Source organism: Diospyros lotus, chromosome 8, assembly GCF_014633365.1.
Source record: "Diospyros lotus cultivar Yz01 chromosome 8, ASM1463336v1, whole genome shotgun sequence".
Taxonomy (NCBI): Eukaryota; Viridiplantae; Streptophyta; class Magnoliopsida; order Ericales; family Ebenaceae; genus Diospyros; species Diospyros lotus.
In genome coordinates, this window is record NC_068345.1 from 29,714,582 (window position 1) to 29,733,471 (window position 18,890).

At 33.8% G+C, this 18,890-nt stretch overlaps 2 protein-coding genes across 9 annotated transcripts; one reads left to right on the forward strand and one right to left on the reverse strand.

Moving 5' to 3' along the window:
- Positions 1–285: 285 nt before the first annotated feature.
- LOC127807773 (protein CLT2, chloroplastic) lies at positions 286–10,371 on the reverse strand. 7 transcript variants are annotated; one of them, XM_052345852.1, is made up of 12 exons: positions 9,898–9,950; positions 8,406–8,474; positions 7,521–8,237; positions 7,202–7,347; positions 6,847–6,884; positions 6,021–6,136; positions 3,930–4,029; positions 3,808–3,843; positions 3,675–3,734; positions 2,767–2,890; positions 829–954; positions 286–704 (listed from the first exon to the last, which is right to left on the reverse strand). In XM_052345852.1, the coding sequence occupies exons 3-12, from the start codon at positions 7,547–7,549 to the stop codon at positions 547–549; spliced, it is 933 nt and encodes a 310-aa protein (XP_052201812.1). In that variant the 5' UTR covers positions 7,550–8,237; positions 8,406–8,474; positions 9,898–9,950; the 3' UTR covers positions 286–546. The 7 variants fall into 7 exon arrangements, 6 of the variants coding, with proteins under 6 accessions (XP_052201812.1, XP_052201813.1, XP_052201814.1 ...); XM_052345853.1 differs by lacking the exon at positions 7,521–8,237 and having other exon boundaries at positions 9,898–10,039; XM_052345854.1 differs by lacking the exon at positions 7,521–8,237 and having other exon boundaries at positions 8,402–8,474; positions 9,898–10,039.
- Positions 10,372–13,914: 3,543 nt separating this feature from the next.
- On the forward strand, positions 13,915–17,343 carry LOC127808938 (uncharacterized). Of its 2 annotated transcripts, none has more exons than XM_052347677.1 (5): positions 13,915–14,310; positions 14,409–14,478; positions 14,601–14,723; positions 15,316–15,568; positions 16,059–17,343. In XM_052347677.1, the coding sequence occupies exons 2-5, from the start codon at positions 14,417–14,419 to the stop codon at positions 16,896–16,898; spliced, it is 1,278 nt and encodes a 425-aa protein (XP_052203637.1). In that variant the 5' UTR covers positions 13,915–14,310; positions 14,409–14,416; the 3' UTR covers positions 16,899–17,343. The 2 variants fall into 2 exon arrangements, with proteins under 2 accessions (XP_052203637.1, XP_052203636.1); XM_052347676.1 differs by having other exon boundaries at positions 13,916–14,310; positions 14,452–14,478; positions 16,059–17,342.
- The last annotated feature ends 1,547 nt before the right edge of the window (positions 17,344–18,890 follow it).

Here is an 18,890-nt window from a genome sequence, read left to right on the forward strand (position 1 = left end):
CCGCCTAGGCCGCCCGCGATGTAGGCCACCTTCCCCTTTCCCATTCTCTCTCTCTCACTACCGTCGCTGCCGATCTCATCTTCCTCCAATACGTATGGGTTGCTCCTTGCTGCAGCAAGCAACAAGCGTTGTTGATGCTGTAACAGCTGCTTGCTGTGTTTGTTGTTGCTGCAGCAAGCAAGAACATTTTTCCTAGGCACCCAACTAGCGCCTATCGCGTTTTAGAACACTGCTTCAACTGCCATGTCAAATGCAACATAATGAAAAGAATCAGAGAGAGGACACTGAGATATGATTCTTTTTTTTCTTTGCAATCTAATCAGTTGAACTGTTCGTAATAGGGCTTCTTCAGGCAGGCACAAGTTTGTCACAGAAAAAATTTGAGATCTTACAATACTTTGGATTTAACATATTGGAACAAAACTAATACCGGATTTTGAATTTATACATACAATGCAACAAAAGAATGATTGCGGCTAACTCAACCCGCTGCAAATGACAGCATTTACAGCAGGAGATGTGAAATATTGGCGATTGGCGGCAGTGTTAGTCAACTTGAGATTCTTGCTTGAGAGGTTGAGGTATGTTGTATAGAATGAGACCCAACACAAGAATCACGCTGCCAAAGAGGAAGAAGGGGCTCAAACTTACACCTTCAGGAAGGTATGGCAATGGAAGTGAGAGAATGTAAATTGCAACCGGCACTGCAAAGAAAAGGAAAGTCCCCTGTCAGGAATAAGCTTTGTACACACATGCGATTGTCCATACGGCCGACACAAGTCTACGAAGTACCCAAAATTGGAAAACGGAGAGAGAGAGAGAGAGAACCTGAAGACATTACTACAACAGAAGAGACAATTGCAGAGGAAATCTTTAGCAGATTGAGCAAGGATATGTTGAATGCTATATTGGTAACTATGTAAAGTAGGGGTAATAATGGAGCACCGTCACAACCTGATAACAAAAAGACCACAATTTTAGCTAATGCCTGACGTTTGTTAACAATACTTCAGTCTACGCTAACATGCCAAGTGCTTCCTGAGTTTCCTACTTATGAGCATATGAACTGGATACGTCCTTGTTCTTTCCTCGTGGAAAAACATTAGTGTAGTAAGTAGCTGGTGAAGAAACCACATGAACACGTTAAATTCTTACATGTAAATATGCAGCCTGTCAGTGACAGGTTTAGTTACTGCTGCAAAATTGCAAATGGGTCAAACTGTACATGAAAATATCACATTCAACTACCAAGTTTAGGATGCTCAAGCTAAGTTAATCAAAAGCGGAGCTCTACCTATTCCCTGAAGAGTTGTTAGGCAACTGAGTAGATCCCGAATGAAATAATGTAAAAAAGTTATGGCAATTCAATATCATTAAAATAGCCATCTACAAGCAAAGTACTAAAATTAAGTTCCATCTATATATAGCTCAATCAAAAAGTGGATAGAAGACCTATAACCTGAACTTAGGCTTACAGGTGAAAGTAGTGTTTGCTGACATGCTTAATGCTCCAGTGGCCTCAAGTCTCATGAAATATTTGCTTCCTAATTTTCAGCACTACTTTCAATGATCTAAGAAGTGGCCAGCGTTGATTTAGGTTAATGAGTTAATGTGGACTCACAAACTGGGCCAGCTTGCAATCTAAATAAACATTTGCCAAGCTGAACTTGAACACAAAATTTCAGATCGATTGACCTTGAGCCAATCCTGAACATCCCTCCTACATGGCCTAGCTCAGCTCGGGCATCTATATCCCATTAACCTCAGTCAACTACAGCCTAGATTTTTTTTTTAGCAGCCTAGATTTTTGGTGATGTGAAACCCCACTGAGTTTTCAACAGAAAAAGAAAACTTAGGATTGACCCCTCTTAAGTCCTGTTGCATGGATACATATTAAACATCTTACAACCAGAATAGGGATCGAGCACCACATTCTAATGGATACGATATATTTCTTTAGGCAATAAGACTACAACCTCACAGTTACATACAAGGAATCTTAACATAAAGTAACCTTTAAAAAAAATTCATAACCACCTATAAACAGTACCAGTCTTTTTAGTCTACCATCATGATGTTAATCTGTTTAACCACAAAGCTCCAATATACATTTAAAATAGCTATTTTTCCTCTCTCCTCCTGTCTAACATCCTAGAACATAACCTGGCATAATAAACTAATTTTCAACCCTGTAATTTATCACACTTACCCCCTAAAAATTTCCACAGACACCATCATATTTATTGTACAAACTCCTTGAAGCATAAAAGGCAATCACTGACTCGCAGTGCATGTTGGGATTGGACATTTAATAAAATCACATGTTAAAAATGTGTATTTAATAAAACTCGTAACTTCTTGATGTAATAGTAGACATGGATCAAGATTTTAGTGACTAATTATGAGGGGGAATGGGAAAGGATAGCACCAAGCTGATACAAAATCATAATTTTCTTCAATTTTTTTACTGAAAAGTGGAACTGGGCCAAAAGCAAATTCATTTTCCCCAAGGACTAATTCCTATCTTCAATTTTATTTCTTGCATGTGGAATGTTAATGGGTATAAAACCCAATAATATTTCCCACATAATACATTTTGTCAAATAAAGATGCAGACAGCAGAATATAATTTGCCTATCCATGGAGGTCCATTGGCCATTGTTCTGTGTGTGGGTGTGTAAATATGCGAAGAAGTCAGAAAAGATGCAATTTGCTATCTTCGGTAAATCTAAATACATATGTACTTCTTTCGAGGTAAGACATTACCTAGAGTTTGGGATCCAATGTTGAAAAAGCAACCAGCTCCACTCTTCAGGTACTGAGGAAGTTGGGAAAAAGGTATGCCTTTCAAGTTCGACAAGAAGGGCAGAAAAAGAAGCACAAAGAGGGCCTAGAAAGAAAAAGAATGTCACAATTCAATGATGATAGAATACCCCAGTGTTGTGCAGATGGTTTTAGCTGTTGAACTTTATAACTCTGAGCAAAAGGTTATAGGTGATTAGCTTTGTGACCCTGAGCTTTGTTCCAGCCCAATAAACTGGTAAACAAAACATCTTCTAGGGCCTGCTTGTCAGAATGGAAACAAACCCCCATTAGAGAGAGAATTTGTAATTTCTAATGCTTCTCCAAATGTTTTTAAGGAGAATTATATAGCTTTATTGGACTGAATGACTGCCCTTTACCTAGCAATCTATTTTAGGTAGTGTTTCTTGTTTTACAAGGGTTGGACTTTGATTGACTAGGCACTGGGGGGAACCTCAAGACCTTATCTGACCTCAAGACCCCCCTTACATGACCACCACACGGCATGTTCTCTGGTTGAAGCAATGAAAGGGATGGTACTGAAATTCTACAAACCCACTTTTCATCAGACTCTCTTTTCCCACAACACTCTTTTTCCAACATGCCAAATCACATATAAATTCAAGGCTGAAGCTTGCCACATGAGGAAATATATATACCATATTTTGAATTCATCAAAATTGAATGCAAAGGATACAGATGAAGAATAAAGATTGGTCCAACTGATGTCATAATGGTTTCTGTCATGGCTTACACTATGACCAAATCCAGCCTCAATACAACTTACCATAATGCTAAGCAGATTGCATTGGCAACAAAAATTAGAAATATATATACACAACAAAATATTTGAGCAAGCCATATGAAATTACCTGAAATCCAGATCCAAAGGAATTGACAACAAATATATCAAGTGACTTTCCCTGCATAGACTGAAATTTTTTAGACTTTTCAACAACACAAACATAAAGCAAGATCAATAACTGAAGACTTTTTGCGACATACCTTGATGCGGTTCGCAGCATCAATGAAAACAAATTCCTATTCAATGTATGACATTTAACAGTTAATTACTTTCCTCATAAAGCATACTATTGACACCATGCAACAACCATTCAGAGTATAACCTTGAGAATGGATGCAGCAGCCTGAAAAGAACTTGAAGCAATCATTAAACTTGGCCAGACAAACCCAACACCTGATAACAGTTGGCCAGAATCCGGCCCACTGCAATCGTGAAGTACAGAAAGAACCATAAGGAATACCTCATCTAAACATAAATATGCAAATTATTTTACACTGAAAAATCAGTTTCAGAAGGCCAACCATGCACTGCACCATTGGATTTCAAAATTTTCAGGAACTAACAAAGGATTACCTTCTATCTCTCAAAAACAAAACTACCTTCCAGGAAGACAAAGCATAACTTCCAGCAAAAAACATAGTACAACATAGAATTAATCAGAAATCACTTCTCAGGCTTCTCTAAATTTGGAACCATAGGGGGCACAAATTTCTGCCATTCAGTAACATTGACAGTCTAGGAATCAAAACTCTGTTCTAAATGGACCTAGTCCATAGATCTGCTATACATGATAGATCATGATGCTTTTGTGTTTACAATGGATCGGATCCCAAAAAACACACAGAAATGTGCATCATCAAATTTGATGAAAGAATATAATTTATGAAGAACAGTATTATTATTACTACTAATATGAAATGGAATGTACAGGTATAATAAATACCATATGGTCCATAATCATGGCAGAAATTGTACTTTTCTACCACAATATACAACATCCTGTAGCTTCTAGATGCTAACCTTACACATAGGAACCAGATGGGAATGAACTGCCACATCAGATCCAATAGGGCTCTAGAATTGCTAAATATCAGTCTCTCCATTTATTAGATATAGAAGGGACACGTGGGAGACAAGGATAATGAGACAAGTTTGCCAATAAAATGGATATTGGATCTAAGGGCAAGTGTTTGCCCAATAAATTGGATCAATTCCTCCTGGGATAGCCAGTGTCAAAAAAAGAGGAAATACATGTGCCATCAAAGTGGTCTCAAGGGGGAAAATGAGTCTTGTTGCTTACATTTTGAGATAAGATAAGCATGACAAAGATGTTTGAAGTGCATCATGATAATACCTAGGTAAGTTGACTCGGTGAGGAGGGGAAGGAGAAGGGTCAACCTTTCAGCCATATAAGTACAGAAATGGCAAGTGCTAAGGTTGTCAGAGGTAATATAAGAAGGGAAGACAGGAAGAAAGAGAAGGCAATAGCTGAAAGAACAACAGCTAAAATTTGACACTCTACTGTATGTAAGTATACTTACCTAAAAGCTCCATACTTCATGGACCTCTAGTCCAACATGAGCACCACAAGCTCAAAACTAGGGTTGAAATCCATCAACCAGGGTGATTACTCCCAAATCAAACCTCATGACCATGGTTTAATGTTCACATAACAAAATGCACATTTAGCATCTCATTTCGCAAAATCATACCATCAAGCTTTTCAAAATCTCATGCTACTCATGAATCATGCACATAAAACAAAATAAGATGCACCTTACCTGGGTATATGTGGTGCCAAACTTTCACCTAATCAAGTTGTTAAAACAAATAGATTAAAAACTAGAAAAAACTTTTAAGATGTGTATGTATACACACAGTATAAAACCCAGATGTGATGCATTCTCACATTAATATCCTGTAACATGCTTCATGAAAAGAAAAAAGCACTTTAACCTGCAAAAGTGAACTTGGAGAAAGCAATTTCAATTAACAATCAAAATCTCAACCCAATACAATATAACTCAGTCATGGTAAGTGGAAATCATCTTCACCGCACCTGAATCAAAAGAAAACAAATGTGGAGATGGAGGAAACAAGGGAGCCAAAACAAAAAGGAAAAAAAGAATTTTAAGGGGAAGTAAAAAAAAAAAGCCTTTTCAAAGACCTGATTGGTGACAATGCTTTCCAGTGGCCAAAACCGGCTCCCCTGAGACACATCCAGTTACCAGTTTCCATTCCTTGGCATATACTATTAACTCTTAAACTACAAGAGTTAGCATGTTAATTTTTTAACAACTGTGGTCAAGTGACATTTCTAGCAAACCATGAGAAGATAAAGTGGTGGCCCAATTGAAGTGGCAAAGGTTCCATAAATGTTCTTAAAATGTTGGGGAGGAGAACAAAGAAATACCTTGCAACTGCCACAACTACCCCAGCAGCAACAAGCAAGCAGCCAGCAATCTTATTCCATGAGTACTTTCTCCCTAGGAGAAGGGTAGAAAAGCCCAACTGCCACACCAGGAATGTCTACAAGGAGAGTCCACAGAGAGAATCAAGATAAAGGAGATAAAACACCACTATACAGTTTTTAAGGCCTTTATTTGATTATACAAAGTATCGTCTCTACTACATGGATAATAAATGTCTCTAAATCAAACTCAAATAAAAGCTTCGAGATGTCCTTTCCCCAAGATATAGCCTACATCTAATTAGGAATATATTTATCATCAAGGCTTGATTGGTGAGTACATCAATAGATACGTAAGGACAGGAAACAATTGAGTTAAATGGATAGGCAACAATCAACATGTCTTGCATGGTAAGATAGCAGTTTTCAGAAAAGACAATTTTTTTTCTAAATTTGCACCAGGCAAGGAAGCACGCACACAAATTTGCTTATATTGCTAAATAGATATTGGGGTCTGCTTCTTGAATCTTATGCAGGCGTATTTTCAAAGGCCTTTTGCTCATCAGTCACTGAACTGATTACTAAAAATAATATATCTGAATCCAATGAACCAGTCCCTAAGTAAAAACAAAGAGCAAAAGCATTGGAAACCAGTAATACAAGAGTTTGTTCTGCTGCAGCAATAAAGGTTGTCTGTGAATGCAATTGACATAGTGAATACTGATCAACAAGGTTCAAAAACATAGCCGCAGGCAAAGCAGATAACTCTGCTGACTCTATGTGAGAGATTAATTGTTATTTTGCAGCTACTAAACATAATAAACGTTACCTGATTCAGAACGGGTATAGCTGGTCCAGGAAGCATGGCTGTAAAAGATGCACAGCATTTAGAGTGTACGTAATTTAAAAATTCAAAAGTGTATGACACATCTATCCAATTTCTCATTCTGGAAAACTAGCTTTTTCCTTTCCCTGCTTTACAAATTTAAGCCACTGAAGCTATCCTATAAAATAAACATAACTTTGTAAACAAATTCATTAAATGACAAATTTTGAGAGAAACAAAAACATGCCCGATACTTGGAAGTTCTAAATAATGAAAAATAAATTTATCTCTGTAGCCATTTTGTAATTTAAAACTCTGCCATTTGACTTCAGGGTCTCAAAATTAGTGGTTTCCATACCGCCAGAAGACATTCCAGATGCAACTCCGAGAGCCTCTAGAATTCCAATTATCAGAAAAGGTAATTTAGGAATAGTCATCATTTCATCAGTTACAATCCCCGCACGGTATCTCATGCACAGTATAAAAAAATAGATAGCCACATACCTGTATTTGGAAAAAAAAAAGTGTCATGCAAGACCATAGGACTTAAACATTCTTTAGATCAATTAATTCAAAAAAAGGCAATGGATAAGTAGTCAAAGCAGTGAACATTGAATGAAGTTATTTTAATCCTCAAAAACCATTAAAGAATTGTAACAGTGAATATTGAAGCATACCTTTTGTAGATAGTGAAATTCCCTCCCATGATTGAGCTTAACTCTACAGGCCTTTATTATTTTAATCCTCAAAAACCATTAAAGAAACCTATCTGAAGCCAGAATAGAATAATGATATATTCAAGAGTGACTTTACACTGCTAATGAAAGTTATCCTGAGATCATCTTGCAGATAGGTGATACCTCTGTATGTGGGTTGCCAAGAAGCTGATCAAATGTATACTATCTTAAGTATATAAGTGCAGGGAAAACCAATAAGATTGGAAATGAAACAGAAACCTAGGGCACGAAAAGATAAATGGCAAGAGAGAAGAAGAAAAGATCTCACTCAACTTTACCGAAATGCAATGTAATCGAAAGTTACAAGAGGGAGAAGGCATGGCTGAGTTTTATACTCAGCTTGTCTTAATAACAGATTGCTGTTGCAATCTATAACAAACTAAACCGCCTAAGCAACAGCCTAACTAACTTCCCTGGCTTGTGATGGTATGAAAAGTTCTGACTTCAAGAAGTACGACTTGCCCTCCCTCCCTCCTTATGGTTAATAGTCGGTGGAAACAAAAACCCTATTTTCTTACGCTCCCAACTGTGGCAGTTAACTCTCCAGTCAACTATCCTAGTCATCATCCATTTGTTCTTGGCCTTTGTTTTTCTCAATTGACTGTCGATCAATTATCATGCCCACAGTGGACTCTCAGTTAACAGGTCCCTCCTCACCTACCATGCATACATTTAATTTCAGTTTCTAATCAAGCTTATTCATAAGATATAAAGTAAATCAACTTTAACCATGATTCCAGACATAGCATTATCTACATTATATATCACATGCTTAACTGAGCACAACACATTTATCTACAAAAGTTACGCTTCAAACGTACATACATAAAGAAGTGCATATTTCCATTCATCCTCCAACCCCTGGTTGGTCAGTCTCCCCATCCTTTGCATGGTCTGGAATGTTAAAATTCAATTCATAAGAATAGAATCTCAGTAAAAACAAAGGCATGTCAATGCAATCACACTTCATGCTTGTCAATTACACATTTCATTTAGGCAGTCCCTAACCATGACATTCGCCCATTTGTCAAGTGCACCACCTCCTAGATTCAAGCCCCTTTTATCCTTTTACATCATTTCCATGGTCTAAGGGCTCCACCATTAGCAAGAAATTAACTGCCATTGCACTATCAACATATACTTCATGCAATATGCCCAGTTATGCACATATATCATGGATACAAATGTCTTTTTGTACATAGACTGCCATAGATTCATTTTATGCAATGCCAATATAAAATAACCATAACCATACACTTATCTCACTCCGGATAATTATTCCTCAAGCTTTTCCTCCAAGTTGAGCAGAATTTCTCTACTCTACCAGTTTTTCTCAACATTTTCTGCACTTTCTCAAACTATAATACTTTCCCCTTGAGAGCCTCTCACTCTAACTCGCTTGTGTTGGAAATGAGAGATTGAAGACCTATTTATAGGCTTTTCTAAGCTGCTGAATGTGTGGCAGCCCCAGTGGCTGACACTTAGCCCTAGCTTGGTGGCATTTTTCATGGGTTCCTCTCACTGTTTTCCAAACTTTTGACCCTTCTATTTTACCAATAAGAGAAAGAGTGAGAGAGGGAAAGAAACAAAAAATTGTATGATCAAGTCATACTTTCTCACATTTCCCTTCATGCCAATTTACAAGCACATCTTGGTTGCAAATCTGCAACAGTTACAAGCACATTTTTGCAATGTGTTGGGGCTATGAGGGTTCACCGTAGTGATTAAATTCATCTTTAAAAGGTTTGTAATTGTTATAATTCAATATGAACTAAACCCAGGTTTAATTATTAACTAAGCTTCCTTTTTTAGGTGTATACTGTTTTGGACTTTTGGGTGAGTATGCGAGGTATGGAAAAGAAAATTCGAAATAAATGAGTTCTCACCTCTCGGTATAATTTTCTTAAAGATAGAAAAATTAAAAAAGTTAACTAAATAAGCGCTTCTATATCGTCATACAAACATTGAAGTTGCAATATATATATATATATATATATATAACTAACTAATTTCTCAAACAACTTCACCACCACAAAAATTAAAATATGTAAACAAGATTTGAACTTATGACCTCTTTAAATGAAATTAAATTTGTGAACAATTTTACCACCAAACCAAGACTTACATCAAGAAAATAGATAGCCAAAAAAATCTTGTTAACACATACAGCCAAAACTCTTTATTTGGGGAAATTCATTTGATACTTAAACGTAAAGATCACGTATTACTATACCCAAGTGAAAAGAGCTTCTCAGATATAATACATATGCTAGTGGCCTAGTACAACATAGTACTGCAGAGGTTATAACGCACATACCCGAAGGTACTGAGCTGAGCCAGGAAGAAAGGGTAGTCCTTCATGGGAACGAGGGCGAGTTTGTAGAGCACGCGATTGGCGAGGGATAGTACAGCGGTAATTGCCACAAAGCTAACGACGAGGAGTCTGGTTTTGGCATTGGACGAGGTCGAGGTCGAGTTCTCGGCCTCCGCCGGAGTGGATTTGTCAGGGTCCGGTGGGGAAAGTGGGCGGCGGCATTGAACTTGAATTCGATTGCTTCTTCTCCGTTGATGGACGCCGTTCCCAAAGCCGACGAGTGGAGGTGGCTTGGGAGCAGGAGAGATCATGAACGCGAGAGAAGAACGGATTTGGCCATTGCCGTTGCGGAGGATTGGGAATTTGCAGCGAATGGGATTGGCGATGGTGCAGGGCAACGAATATCCCATGGAAAGGGAAACGTCTCCGATGGATGCTTGCTTGCTTGGATGCTTGCTGAGTTAAATCCGGATCCGGACGCGAGCCAGATGTTTCTAATTCAAGGGTGGGTCATTAAATAATCGCTGGTGATTTTTTAATTATTAAAATCTAATGTCATACATATAAAGTGTTAAAATTCCATCCTTATTATTAATTAATGTTCAACATATCATATAATCTATATATATATTATAACAAAACAGCCGTCAATTTTTTTCCCGCCCATTTTCAGTTACTATTTTGATATTTTATTATATTTTTTTAATTTTTTTGCTTATCCAAAATAAAATTTTTATAGGTCATTAATTAAGTCTACATTTATGAAAAACATGTAGTTCTTGAAATATGTAAATGGTTTTTTCATGATTAAATAGTGTTTTGAAGAATGTGTAAACATGTTGGTATATGAAAAGGTAAAATAAATATTATTAATTTATCCATATTATTAATTTTTAAATATTAACATAAAATTTTAATTGAAATAAATTACAAAAAAATAAGACTTTTTTAAATCGGGAGAAATCTTGATATATTAGGTTATACCGTCGAATACCGACTGTCAAGTAATTTTTTTTTATTTATATATAGTTTAATTATTTTAATTTTATTTTTTTATAATTTTAAATGTTATAATTTTATATATAACTTAAATATTATAATTTTATTTTTTAATTTTTTTTTTTTGTTATTTTTTAAAAATGTGACCTATCTTAAATGTGATAATTGATTGTTAGGAGGAATATGTAAAGTCATATATGGATAATTAATTTTAAAATTTTGATTATTATTATTTATATAATTAATTAATTATTTAAATTATCTTTATTTTATATATAGTTTAATTATTTTAAATTTATTTTTTATAATTTTAAATGTTATAATTTTATATAAAACTTAAATGTTATAATTTTAGTTTTTAACTTTATTTTTGTTTGTTGTTTTTTAAAAAATGTGACATGTTTTAAATGTGGTAATTGATTGTCAGGAGAAATATGTAAAGTCATGTGTATATAATTAATTTTGAAAATTTGATTATTATCATTTATATAATTAATTATTTATTTAAATTATCTTTATTTTATATAGTTTAATTAATTTAGATTTATTTTATTATAATTTTAAATGTTATAATTTTATATATAACTTAAATATTATAATTTTATTTTTTAACTTTATTTTTTTTGTTACTTTCTTAAAAATTTGATCCGTCTTAAATATGGTAATTGATTGTCAGGAGAAATATGTAAAGCCATGTATGAATAATCAATTTTGAAAATTTAATTATTATCATTTATATAATTAATTAATTATTTAAATTATTCTTATTTTATATATAGTTTAATTAATTTAAATTTATTTTTTATATTTTTAAATGTTATATATAATTTAAATATTATAATTTTATTTTTTAACTTTTTTTTTTGTTACTTTCTTAAAAATTTGACCTGTCTTAAATATGGTTATTGATTGCGAGAAGAAATATGTAAAGTCATGGATAATCAATTTTGAAAATTTGATTATTATCATTTATATAATTAATTGATTATTTAAATTATCTTTATTTTATATATAGTTTAATTAATTTAAATTAATTTTTTTATAATTTTAAATATTATAATTTTATATATAACTTAAATGTTATAATTTTCTTTTTTAATTTTTTTTTTTTGCTTCCTTCAAAATTTGACCAGTCTTAAATGTGGTAATTAATTGTTAGGAGAAATATGTAAAGTCATATATGGATAATTAATTTTAAAAATTTGATTATTATTATTTATATAATTAATTGATTATTTAAATTATCTTTATTTTAGTTACAATTTAATTAATTTAAATTTATTTTTTATAATTTTAAATGTCATAATTTTATTTTTCAACTTAATTGATTATTGTCATTTATTTAATTCTCATTTTTCCCCTTAGTCTACTCTGAAGATATGCTATATGTTGGAATTAGAGAAATTAAATGCAAATTAAATTTGTATTTTGAAAATTTTGTTAAGTAAATAAGATTCGAATTGTGTAGCAAAGCGTGGGAAAAAAGAGAAATTTAATGGTGGCATGTAATTTGATAAATTATGAGAAATAGGAGAATTTGAAGAAAGATAAATTAATAAAAGAAAGCAAATATCTCTCTCTTCTTCCTCTCCATTCCCATTCAACCCTTCCATTTCCTCTCTTCTCCTTTCTCGATTATTCTTCTCAAATTTTCTCTTCTTCTTTACTTTTATTTAGTAAAATTTAACCGTATTTTTTTACTTAATTTGGTCTTCTGGTGTAACATAGCACCATTATTCTGTCAAGTGAGTGATGTGAATGCAACTAAGAAAAATTAGGCCTTGAGGGTTTGTATGGTAAGCACATATGAGACAAATACACGTGGAAATAAAAAAAAAAAACATCTATCCTTGAATACATATTTCAGAATAAATAGGTTGGTTATCGTTTATTTCTTTTTTTTTTCATGTTATTGTATAATTTTTTTTATTTTTTACGCATTATTTATTGTATTACATGTTAATTTAAGTTTATTTTTTACATGATTTCGGGATAGAGTTATGTGCTTTTAATTATTCGTCTACCCTTGAATGCATATAAGAAAATCTTTCAAAATATGTGATCCTTTTGTTGTATTTTCATGATTATAACACGATTATTTTATTTATTTTTTACTTTTTTATTGTGATTTTCATTTATTATAACTACTAAATAAATTATATAACTTTCACTTTAATAATTATTTTTTTTTTTACAATATCCATGCATCGCATGGGTGAACCACTAGTAATAATAATAATTAAACATGTAAAATAGCATCTCGTTTGAATTTAATTTAACGAGTGATATCGACTTGACTTGTTAATTAAACGGATTAAACATAAGTTTAATTCATTAAAAAAATTAAACATATGTCTCGATTCAATTTGTTTAAGATCAATTAAAATAATTTATTAAATTTTTAAATTAAAACTTCTTTACCTCAAAATAAGTGGTCAACAATGTCATTGTCGACATCTATAATTTTTGTTTAATTTTTTATTTTTATAATAATATGGAAAGTATGTGCATTTTGAAAATTTTAAAAAAATCTAAAATCTTTTGCATTAATGATAAATGATTAAATTATTTATATTTATAAAATTAAAAAAAAAGTTTATGTCAATTTTAAAAACGTAATATTATGAGTCATGCCTGATGACGTATATGGCATTTTCGTTAAAAAATATATTTGACATATTAGATAATAATAGTATTTAGATTATTTATGACTTATAATATTATTTCTTTTAAAAATTAATAATAATAAATATATTTTAATCAAATTTAAGTATCACGTACAAAATTGATCTCAATTGGAATCAAATAACGTAAGAATAATGTTATTGGTACATTTTTATATATATCTTAGACTATACAAAAGTGTACCGATGACAAAAATATCTCTAATGAAGATGTATTAATGATAAAAATATCTCTTATAAGGCACATGAAGATGAAGGGTATTATGATCATAATATTTCTTTATGTAATCCAACATGTAATCCATTATGGTAAAAAATGATAGACATCTATGATCAGGATCGTAATCCGACAAGAGTTGTATCAAAGTCCCGGATTCTACCTTCTCTGATGGGGAAAAGATTCTGGCCGACAGTGAACCAATCCCCGGCAGCCGAAGCGACCGTGGCCGCAGCGGCGATCCGGCTAACATACTTTGATTGCGTCTCTCTCTGTGTTTTTGCAATTTTCTATTCGCTCCACTTCGTGTCCGCTTGACTTTCGAGTCAACTCTACCCCAAAAGTCCTTTTCTGTTCAGCTTTCCCACTCCGACTGGTTCCTTTCTTCTTCCTTCCCCCAGGCAACAACAGTACAGATCTCACATGCGGATAAAGGAAGAATACCCGGAAACGATTTGATATGATTTCAGGCTTCTGTCTCGAGATGACGCTCAATGCGTTAAATTTCCTCGCCTGGTAAGCGATGTTTAATTTTGGGGTACGGTAGTTGTTCTGGGCTTCTCACTTTTCTTCCCAAATTTCATGTCTAATTATGCCCTTCCTTCTCGGTGAAGTTCTGATCATGGTTAAAGAACATGCTATTGTGTATTTTTGCAGGCCTCCCTTTACCCTGGTGTATCCTCTGTAAGTGGCTGTCTAGTTCCACGCATGTTTCTCTTATTTCCATATTTGTAGTTTGATTTTGTGAGATTGCTCCGGAGCAGAGGTCAGCGAGGCTCTAATTTTTGCTTGACTTACACGCGTAGGTTTGCTTCAATCCGAGCAATGGAGAGCAATACCCAGTCCCGTTATCAATCATGTCTTGTGTATTGGGTTTTGTGTTCTATTGCCACGTTCTTGGAGCCCATGCTTGCCAAGCTTCTGTCATGGTAATTCTTTTCAATTTTGTTGTTAGCTTCTGCAGTATGAAATATTTAACCAAGAAACTATCAATGTTGCCTATGATCTAGAGAATGTCTAGGATCTAGAGAGTAAAGAAACAAGCTGAACATGGCTCATACAAATCGCCTGCCGTTTATGTTATCTAGAATTTTGCAATTTTTTTAATTTTATATATTAAGATTTTTGTTTCTGAGATGGGGGGTGAAATGGAAATGGGTATTAATTTTGTGTGTTGACAAAATTACTCTTATTAACTTTTTAGAAGTTCAAATTTGTCCTTTAACAAAACTCTATTGTTGCATTAAGAGGGTATTAATGGTCACTTGTTGCTTAATATTTTTCCATTCAATCCATTTCCATTACTCTCCCAAGCAAGGAGTGAGTATTTTTTATATTAAATTACTTTCCATCTTATGTTCTCCCAAACAAGGAAAAACTTTACATTCCATTTCATCACCGTCTATCTCTAAAACAAAAGCCTTGAATTGGGCACCAATGGCGGGATGTCGAAGGGGGCCAGTTTTTCAAGCAATTCAGGCAGTAACTGCTCATTTCTCTTTTTTGGTTGTTTCCATTCAGGTCCCCGTTTTGGCCTTATGCAAAGGGCATAACCATCTTCCTCCTGGTGGTACCTTACTTTCGCGGTGCTTCTTATGTCTATTTCCACTTTATCAGACCCTGCATGTCTAGAAATGAACATATATGTGACCTTCTACTCATCCCAAGGACAAAGGTTTGTTTATTGAATGAGCAGAATGAAATTCTTGGTGCAGCAGAGAGCTATGCCAGAGAAAAGGACGAGGACGAATCGGAAAAGTTCACTACTTTCGAGGTAAATTTGTCAACTGACTTTGCACTGCTATAATGTGAACACCTGACCGAATAACATCCAGAGTGGTAGATGGCAAGGCTTTTAGAGTTGTGTTTGCACTGGTATAATGCTAAGACCTGATCTGAGTAACATCCACATTGGTAGATGTTAAGGTTATGGATTATTTTCCAGATTGAAGTCATGTCGTAGCTTAACTGTTAATGCCTTACTCCTCGTTGAAATTGGTTAGTAGCTTATGAACTCCTGAATTGTTAAAAGAGCAGTTTTTCAGGGCTTAGCCACGAGGCATAATATTCAAAACAACATTCAGTCACGCATCTTACTTCAAGAAGCTGGATATTGATTGCCTTAAGCTTCGGTTGATAGAATCGTAAGCATTGTTGGACGTTGGCTACAATGAACAAAATTTCACAGGCTTTAATTCCACTAGGTGGGGTAGAAAACATCATTTGCTGTTTTGTAGAAATTTCTAATCTGTGTTTCTCGACAGGTTAAATCGAAATCTAATCACGATAACATCAAGAGGGATCTGCAGTGGCCAACAAGTCCGAAGAAAATTCAGAAGGAATGGAGCTGTGCTGTGTGTCTGATCAGCGCTTCCAGCAAAAAAAACTTGGAGAAGCATTTCCGGGGAAAGAAGCACAATGGCAAGGAAGAGGAACATAGAAGAAATGAAGTGGCACCAAACGAAACAATCAGCTTTTCTGTGACGAAGAAAACAGATTGTGGGACAAGTTTGACTTCAATTGGGAACTTGAACCAAATTAAATGGGTCAACCTTAAAAAATTGAGCAGCCTTTTAGGGCCAGTAACCGGATCAATTAGTTGGTGTAGATGGAAGAAGCCAAGGTGTGGCTGGATGAAACTGAATGCTGACGGGTCTGTTGATCGAGATCATGCAGGTTTTGGTGGTTTGCTCCGGGATCACAGAGGTAGCCCAATATGTGCGTATGCCTCGAAAGCTCCTAGAGGTGACATTTTCTTGGTTGAGTTATGGGCCATATGGAGAGGCCTTGTTCTTGCTGTAGGCCTGGGGATCAAAGCCATATGGGTTGAATCCGACTCGATGAGTGTGGTGAAAACAATTAACAAAGAGCAGCCTTATAGTCCAAGGGCTAGTAGCTGTTTGAACCAAGTATGGAAGCTTCTGAAGAAGTTTCAGAAGTACAAAGTTACTCACTCATGGCGGGAAACCAACAGAGCTGCCGATCATCTTTCAAAGATGAATCTTGTTGGAAGTGATGCCGTTATCTGGCCTGCAGATTTTCCCAATAGACTACGCACCATCATTGAAGAGGATGCCGAAGGAAGGTGGTATCGCAGGGGATAGTTTCCCCTTCACCCCACCTATCAGGCGAGGACAACAGTTACAAGGCCCTCGAGGATGCAGATTTGATTTTGATGGTAAAAACCCATCCCTTTGCGAAGGGAAGTAAAAACCCATCGATGAGGTTGGCCTGACACGGCCAGGCCGGCATCGGGAATCGCAGCTTTCTCCGCCGGCATGGCGGGCGTTGGTTAGAGCTGTGAAGGCTTCATCAAATTCTGCTGGCCTCTCCCTCCCTCCTGTTGCCTCTCGCGCAGTCATCTGGATCAGAAATGGTGCTGACCGCCGTACTCTGTATCATTGTTTGTTAATAGTTATGCTGTTGATAGTTATGCTTTATGAAACGAAATAGCCCTTGAGCCTTCGTTTCAATTTCAAGGTAACAACATTTGGGCGTTGTTTGGTTTCAGAGAATATTTCCTAATTTTCTATTCTGATGCTTTAATTAAAAATGTCTTAATATTTTATATTTTAAAAACTCATAGCATTCATTTTTTTTAAATATAAAATATAAAAATATTATTTTCTAATTCATAGTATAAAGTTGAGAAATTAAAGAATTAAGTACTCAATTTTCTAATGAGATATTCAATTATTCAATATGAATTTCAAGTTATAAAAACATAAAATGTTTTCTATAACCGAATATGTCTTTTTATTTTGTCTTTCGACTTATTAAAATTGTTATATTTTATTTTTTGTCTCACTAAAATCGTAAATTTTATGACATGAGACTATTCAAACATCAACAATGCTAAAAATTTGGCTTTGTAACGTGTTGAAACAATTAATTTAAGATGTGATGAATTAAGTTTTTTTTACCTTTTTTTTAATTTTAAAAAGTATAAGTAATGTAAAAATGCAACACAAACAAATTATAGTGGTTTAATTTTTAAAAGCCTAATCCAATATATCTGCTCCTCACCAATAATTTTGGCGAACCAATATTACCTTTATAGTGGTTTTTTAGAACTTGACTAAGCCACAATCAATGACTGTTTAACCTTTACAAGTTTCACAATATAATGCGAAAATAATTTCTCAATAGAAAAATAAATATATAATATAAAATTACATAACGCTGGCTATGACAATCTCAAATGGATTGATCTTTTAAAGCTCTTGAGTGCACAAGATAAATGAGATTAGTAAACTCTGAGGTGTATTGTAAATGTTGTAATTGTCTTCGACATATTTCATCTCCTATTTATAGTTTTTCGAATTTGAATGCAGATAATTTTGTATTAAACAAATAGAATATTTGTTTATGTCGTAATTGTTACTTTTTGTCTCTATGAATTTCAAACAAATTGCTAAAAATTCATAAAATATTCTTAAGTTGTTTGAAAATCATTTAATGCACGTAAATGTAAGACGAACTTCATTAAATGTAATGTAATTGTTATATTTTTCAAAATATGTGAACCATTAATCGAGTAAAAACTAATCATTAATCGACTATAAGTATTATGTAATCGATTATTTTTTATGCTTACTCCAGTACTATGATACCATTAGTCGATTATTTTTAAGTCATGAAAAAATGCATTATCTATTCGATTACAAAGCATTATGTATTCAATTAATTATGATCTTTACTCGAGTACAAAATGTATTATTTGATTAAATTTTAAATTCAAATACTTATCTTATTTTCAACTTATATTTACTCGATTATAAATTATATCTACTCAAGTACAAAAATAAATATTACTTTATTATAAAAATCAATAACTCGAGTAAAAAGATACTCATAAATTTTATCTGATGATTACTCGATTAGAAAGAATATTCACTTAAGTATAACTTGATTATTACTCGATTATAAAAATACTTTACTGGATTAATTTGAAAATGACAAATAATTACATTACATACTCGAGTACAAGAGTTAAGTTAATCGAGTATTACTTAATTATTCCTACATTTGTAATTAATTATTTTTTGAATATATCGAGCATTACTCAATTACACAAATGACTTGATTAATGAAAA